The sequence below is a fragment of the Bactrocera tryoni genome, chromosome 3 (genome assembly GCF_016617805.1).
Source record: "Bactrocera tryoni isolate S06 chromosome 3, CSIRO_BtryS06_freeze2, whole genome shotgun sequence".
Classification (NCBI taxonomy): domain Eukaryota; kingdom Metazoa; phylum Arthropoda; class Insecta; order Diptera; family Tephritidae; genus Bactrocera; species Bactrocera tryoni.
Window position 1 is genome coordinate 78,743,946 of NC_052501.1, and position 7,964 is coordinate 78,751,909.

A 7,964-nucleotide genomic window follows, 5' to 3' on the forward strand; every position below is an offset into this window, starting at 1 on the left:
TTTGGATATGTTTATATTAATTACTTAAATCCCGAAATAATTATTCGGGATCCCGAAAACTTAAGCCCGAGAATTTATTATCTCTGTGTACTTCAGAACTTACAGCTATGATATTAAATACTCGAATCCCGATATAATTATTCGGGATCTCAAAAACTTAATAACGAGATTTTCATTTATTTTCTCGGTACTTAAGAATTCTTCTGATGCATAAGCGACCTCAAAAATTTCTACCAAATATTTGGTACCTTTTTAAAGAGAACGACTTTCATAAAAAAATCAAATATTGCAAGAAAGTATAAAGTACGTGTTAGATTTAGTACCAAAATGGTTCCAGAGTTTGATAATAAGCGTTCGTTTTGTAGATTTCGAATCAAATAATAATGATTTTAAGCCCACAAAATATGGAATCGTAACGTGGTACAACGGCGGCGGCTTTAATTTTTTGTGGCTCGAGAAAAAATTTCTCACAAATTAGAACTGAGATCTATACTCTAAGAATGGTGTTTCTTGACTAAAAAATTGGTGTTGGACGCCTTAAAGTATGCAAAATGGAAAATTTATTAAAGGAACCACGAGTGATTTGCAGTTTCCCATATGTTGGACGCCTAAAAATTTGCAGGTTGGATATTTGAATTAAAAAAATATTTTGTATTTAAGAATTTGTGCACACAAAGAATGCACTGCACTTATCGAACCACCACTGTAGTGGGTAAAAAAAAAAAACAAATTCACTTGCATACCAGTGCAGAAATGCAGCGCCCGCCAGTCCGTCAGCTGTTGGTGGGAATTAATTCCAAGTATCAGCACATCATAATAATGTAGTCAAGTAGGCAGCAGGCGAGCAGCCTGGCCGACACTGCCAAGACAAGGCAACACGCTGAATGTATGTATGTATGTACGGGTGTGTGTGTGTTAAAACAACAGGTAAAATGAAAATATACAAAACTGAGAACGGAGATAAAAATGAACATGCAATGGTACAAGTAAAAGACTTGGCTAAAGCCAGCGGCAATGCCAGCACGCACACATACACACACGCACACTAATGCGGATGTATTCTGCTTTGCTGGAATGCTGACATGCACCAGCGATACACATAATTGCGCACAAACGCCGGCCAGCCGACGGTCGAGAAGAATGTTACACTGCCGCATTGTTGTTATTATTGTAGCTGTCGTCTTTGTAGCGCTTTTACCTCGGGTGGCGACCCAGTGCCTTGCGTCAAACATCAAATTACCAGATCTTCGTTCGATAGTTTTGAATTATGAAATTTTATGTTATGAGGCTGATGAAAAATGCCCGATGCTGCTAAGAAGAACTTGTGTAAATGCAAGCTGACATACTAACAATTTATACAAGTAAGTATGTATGTGTGTGTGTGCTGTAAATATATGCTGTGTACCTGCTCAAATATGATTAAAGATGCCATCAAATATTTTGTGGTTGAATGTTGTAATACATAATTGTTTATAAACACACACAAGCAAACAGACGTACACAGACACTTGCAAGCCCACACATACATTTGCATAGGTTTCAAAGTAAGTATGTGCGCACGCCTGCTTATTGTGCAGCTCCTGTAATAAATTTGGATCTTGCGATATCAAAATACAAAACTTGTGTGGTTTCGCCTTCAAAATTTTTTATTACGATTTGTTTGTTGCTTTTTTTGTATACTTTGCTTTTATATTTTACTTGAAAGATCAGAATTAAGTAGTAGTTAGTAGCAATTGACTACATGTGTAAGCATTGGAAGTTTTCCAAATTAGGCAGATGTATGGAAGTGTGCATAAAAAATATACTAAACAGAAAAAAGAACGTTAATAATACCCTACACAGGTGAAATTCTCTTAGCTGAAGCGTATAAAAAACACTTTAGCTTGAATTTGATCAAACAGTTTCTATGGCAGCTATATGCTATAATGGTCCGATTTGAATAATTTGTTCGGTGATTATAGCGTTGCCTTGGATAATAATCTGTGTCAAATTTTGTAAAGATATCTTGCCAAATGAAAAAGTTTTCCATATAAGGAATTGATTTTGATCGATAAGTTTGTATGGCAGCTATATGCTATAGTGGTCCGATTTGAATAATTTGTTCGGTGATTATAGCGTTGCCTTGGATAATAATCTGTGTCAAATTTTGTAAAGATATCTTGCCAAATGAAAAAGTTTTCCATATAAGGAATTGATTTTGATCGATCAGTTTGTATGGCAGCTATATGCTATAGTGGTCCGATTTGAATAATTTTTTCGTAGATTGTACCGTTGTCTGAGAAAGTAATCCACGCCAAATTTCGTAAAGGTATGTCGTCAAATAAAAAGGTGTTTCATATAAGGAATTGATTTTGATCGATCAGTTTGTATGGCAGCTATATGCTATAGCGGTCCAATCGGAATAATTTCTTCGGTGATAATAATGTAGCTTTGGACAATTATATGTGCCCAATTTTGTGAGAATATTTTGTTAAATAAAAAGGTTTCCCATACAGAACTAGATTTTGGTCGATCAGTTTGTATGGCAGCTATATGCTATAGCGGTCCAATCGGAATAATTTGTTCGGAGATTTGTATCGTTGTCTGGGAAAGTAATACATGCCAAATTTCGTAAAGATATGGCGTCAAATGAAAAAGTTTTCCATATAAGGAAATGATTTTGATAGATCAGTTTGTATGGCAGCTATATGCTATAGCGGTCCAATCGGGATAATTTGTTCGGAGATTGTACCGTTGTCTGAGAAAGTAATCCATGCCAAATTTCGTAAAGATATGTCGTCAAATAAAAAGGTTTTTCATATAAGGAATTGATTTTGATCGATCAGTTTGAATGGCAGCTATATGCTATAGTGGTCCGATATCACTGGTTCCAACAAATAAGCAGCTTTTTGGGGAAAAACGGACGCATGCAAAATTTCAGAGCAATATCTCAAAAAATAAAGGACTAAATCGCATATATAGACTGACAGCCAAGACAGGAAGACATGATTAAATCGACTCAGTTCAAGCTGCTTTATTTAAATATACATCATATGTATATGTACATTGTAGGGTATACGATATTTCTGTGGCAACCTTAATATACAATGTTCAAATACAAAAAAAAAAAAAAAAAAATTTAGAAAATACATCGCCACCGAATTGGTTGCTGCTCATTAGCCTCGCGATTCCCATCTTTTATGTTTTCTAACAAAATGTATATATACACACAAGCATATATAAGTATATGTCTGCGTGTGTTTACGTCTGATATTAAAATTAAGGAAATAACATTTGTGATCTTATCTGTTGTTGTAAGACTGTTGACTGTGAGAAACCAAATTGTTTGTAAGATTACACAAGCTGCATAACTCAAAATTAACTACTCTGGCTCTTTTATTAGCGTTAAATTGCTGGTTGTTGTTCTGTGTCCCACGAATTTGGCTTTTTAATTCACCAACAATGGTGTGGCAGGCGATTTTTAAGTTGATGATGATTATATTGTATGAGTTTAACTAAATAATATGGCGCATCAAAGGCAAAAAATCATAAAAAATTATGCAAAAAGTTGAAACAAGAATATTATGTGGCGAGTGAGGGAGGAGTATGTATATTTAGTATACACCTAGATATACTCATAAGTATGGCGAGATACATATGTATAGATGATTCTCTGGCTTTTCTTACGAATAATACTAATAGAGATCCTTAGCGGTTTTGAGGCGCCCCCTCTAATGGTAAATAGATTTCACAAGCGTTTTCATGACAGAAATACACTCAGTGGCTTATCCGAGAGGTGAACACCAAAAAAAGAATTAATTTCTGTTCTCACGAAGCACGCAGTTAGCCTCTACCTTTAGGGCATCAGCAAACAACTCTAGAGGCAAGATCTACTTGGACAGCCAAGCAGCAATCAAGGTTCTCGTAAATCGGTCAGAAGTGTCTTGGAAAGCAGCGCAGCAGTGGAGAGAGTCATCAGAATCAAGCGACTTAACTTCTACTAGGTTTTAGCTCGCAAAGACAACGAGGGCAATGAGATAGTGGATAAGATTGCCAAGAGTGGTGAACGGCTAACACCCGAAAACGTGATCAACTTGGAAAACCCCTGTATTGTCTATACGATGATATGGACAGGAGCATGGCATGGAAAATCAAAACCCGTTAGATAGATCGCGAAGACTTCAAGAAATGTCAAGAACAAGGCACCAGGGAAATAATGGAGGGTCTCTTGTGCATTTGTCCTGCCCTGACAAGGCTACACTTTAAGCATTTGGAGGCTTAAGTTTCTGTGTTTTTTCTCAAAAAAGGTGGGAACCTCGGAATGTATCACCCTTTATAAATACTTGTTTTTTAATAACGAAGCCCAAGCTAAATACATCCTGCTTTATTTGACGTTTTTGACTGGATCATTACTTTCCCAAACATTTAAAAGATTCCCAGCAAATTAGTTCCACCAAATTTATCAAACTTTTCAGCATTTTTAGATAATTTAACAAATTTGTGGAATTAAATTCCATTATGTGGCAATTTCCGCACAAATTGCTTAGCTTTTTCAAATTCTATTTTTTTTTTTGGCCACAATCCGTCTAATGTTAATGTGACTCGTAAACGGATGATGACGTCCACCGGCCTGGCTGATGACCCCAAATTGCGATAATTGCAAATTGTGCCATACTTGTTCGTACTGGCAAATTACAGGCAACGTTTCCAACGGTTCACTCTCTACTCTCTGCACAGCAGTCCGGTTTCGGACGTGTTGCCCAACCAGAAGAAGACCGTGCGAGAGTAAATCTCTTTTTTCCACTATTTTTTCTAGCGCAGTTCAAAGACATCACAAAATCTTTGTTTGTAAAAAATAGTTAAACACTATAATAGAGGGCCATTAGTGCTTTTATGAAGACATATGTGCAGATATACCAAGCTGTGTATGACGGAGCTCATGCACGATTTTTAAAGTAACTCTGCCATTTAAGCAAATGACAAGAAGAAAAGATTTGCAGAGTTTTAAATCAGCGATGTTTCATGAGTTTAAGAAAATACTTGTAGTCTGTAGAAAAAGTAGTAGAATAATAGTTAACATAACAAAGCGTACCGAAGAGAGCGTCGGCAAATAATTATTACGTTGAATTTCGTTATCTCCAGTCGTCGCACTTGCTACTTTTCTACCCCGTCACTGTTGACAGTCACAACTTCGAAGTCGTAAGGCCTCTATATTATTTGCTCTGGGACTACTTTCAGCCCACTATAGCCGAAATTTCATACGTAATGCTGCAGCGGGTCATTGAAAATTGGTGTAATTGGGCGGAGATGGCCGACATTTTGAGAAGTTGAGTCTTGAGGATGGAGTCATGTGTAGAAGTTCACGCAAGTGAGGAAAGTTCTCTGATCGCCATTCACTTGGGAGTGGCCAGAAACGATTCTTTTACACATGGCTCAAGCAGCTCACTATTTCCGGCCTTTGATCAAGTATCCTCTGGGTAGCCTAAGAACATCCGTTTGAAGGCGAGCTAAAGGGAGAAGGCGAAACATCCCCTGCATAGGGTTGTACGTTGGGTTTGGGACCCGCCACGTAAAAAAACAAATAATAGGTATAACCAGCCTCGGATGAGAGAACCCCTTTTCGACTGGCGCGCTGTTGTTAACTCGGCTATAATCGCGTAAGCGGTGTCTACGCCAATTAAGAAGAAGAAGAGTCTTTTTTTTCATTTTAGCACCACGTTGTTGTTGTAACGAGTAGCTAATCTGTTAGGATGGTAAGAATTAGATGTGTTGTCATTGAAATAATCTAACAGTAGGCCCAGAAAACGTGCTATTTCGACGGAGTCGGACTAAAAGGAAAAGGGTGTCAGATGTGTGGGGTTCGCAGGGCAGGCAAATAGGTAGCTAGTGTCATGCGGAGACTCATACATACATATGTTTGATATGTTAGGGTCTATTCTGAATAAGTAGGACCAAAGTATCCAGAACGAAGGCGCTCAAGGGTTACTGGTCTCGAATCACTCCAGCCAATTGTATGTCGTCGACGTAGTTGAGGAAAGACGGTTCCGCTCCAAGCTTGATTCGAAACCGGTTTTAAGCTCATAGTCCCTTAGGCAAATTCGTTCAGAATGAGCCATAGAATATTTCCGGCAAACAAAATTGTATAAAAAAAACTTGACCCGCTCTAATGTACTTACATGAAGATTTGGCTCACCCTAATATGCTTTTTTTTATATATTTTTGCATGAAATTTCAAATATTATGTTAAAGAGTGTATTAATCTACACATACTAAGGAAATCAAATGAGTTTTCAATAAATTTTCTATATTCCGTTCAGTAGTAATTTTCTCTACTTCTTTTTAACTTTTTAATAGCGGAACTTTTTTAATTACTAAAATAAAGTTGCTGCTTGCTTCAAATAAAAGCGAATAGTTTCGTTTTGAGCTTACAGCTTCACTTTGCAAATTACTGATTAGATGTTGATTGAACTTTCGATAGAAAGCCAGCAAAGGGAACACCATACGAACATAATTAAAGCAAGAGCGCAGGACATATGCAACAAAACTGCACTTTGCTTACACTAAAAAACAAAATCAAAATTAAAAAACTATGTAAATATGTAAATAAAGGAATGCAAAGAAAATCGGCAAATATACATGCATACATACATATGTATATGGAAATAAATATTTCAGACAAGTGTCATACACATGAACACATATGTTTGTACTTACAGTCGCTCCACATCCGCCGATATTTTTCTCGGCACTTGCGTCAAACCACGATGCGAACAGTCCACAGTCAGGCCATTACACGAACAAACACGCGGACAACGCGACTCACTGATCACGCCCAAACTGCCGCCGGGTATATGTATACCCACCGATGAAGACGACCCACCATACGGTTCGGCCGTGGCAACCTGAAGGAAATCACCGCAGGCAAACAGCAACAGTAGATGGGCGAATAGTAGGAAATGTTGTACACAAAACACAGGCCAACAGTGGCGGCTTCGACGCAGACAACGACGACGACATTGCGGTATGGGTGGTGGAATGAAACGTTTTGTGCTGCTGCTGCTGCTGAGGTGGTGGTTGGGGCGACGGCTGGCGCGTGTGCACGTTGTTGCACGCCGTGGCGTGGTGTCCGGATGATGATGACTACAGTAATCGAGCGCAACAGCCGCCGTCGTACAAGCGTCGGTGTTAAACAGTGTTTCTACACCGTTGCCGATTGCACTTTCACTGCTACAGCCACCAGCTGAACTGACACTTGCGCTTATGCTGGCATCTGTAGCGCTGCCATCAACAACACTGCTGCCGACACAACCAACAACAACAACACTACCTTCGCCTCCTCCTTTAAAACGCATTGGGGAGTAGTAGCGACGTTGGGGTTGCAGGTGCGTCATTTCCGCACATTAAAATAGCGCAAGGAAGTGGAAGGGCGCGCGCGTTTGCTTGTATGTTTGTGTGTATATGTGTGTTGGTGTGGGTGTTATGTGGCGCTTGCTGTTTTATGTTGTGTGGTGCTATGATTTTTTGATGTGTGGTGTTTTAATATATAAATTATGTTTTTATTACTTTTGGTGTGTGCAGCAAAGCGTTTGTGTTTGGATTTTTTTCGACCACACTTTTGTTTTATTTTCTGCGCTTTTATTATTTTTGCTTCACTTTTATGATTTTCTCAACACATTTATGATTTTTTACACACTTTTAATATTTTTTTAAATTTTATTATTTTTTTCCACACTTTTATTTTGTATTTTGCGCTTTTAATATTTTTTCTTCACTTTTATTATATTCTTCCACACTTTTATTTTGTATTTTGCACTTTCATATTACTTTTGTTTGCTTTTGTATTTGTTAAATCTTCAATTAACTGCCGCGTGCGGGCAAGGCTTATCGCTTTGCTTGTGGAATTTTATGTTTATTTGTTTTGCGGCAAGTTGTGGCAGCAAGCTGTCGTTTGTTATGTTATGTTTATTAAATTTAGTGGTTACCCA

General features: G+C 38.0%; 1 protein-coding gene across 1 annotated transcript in view; it reads right to left on the bottom strand.

Annotated features, from left to right (window-relative positions):
- Window positions 1–7,613, bottom strand: part of LOC120771033 (protein slit) — a 51,570-nt gene extending 43,957 nt beyond the window's left edge. The window contains 1 exon segment of the mRNA XM_040098821.1: window positions 6,694–7,613. Within this exon segment, the coding sequence (XP_039954755.1) occupies window positions 6,694–7,370 (677 nt within the window). The 5' untranslated portion in view covers window positions 7,371–7,613.
- Between the last annotated feature and the right edge of the window lie 351 nt (window positions 7,614–7,964).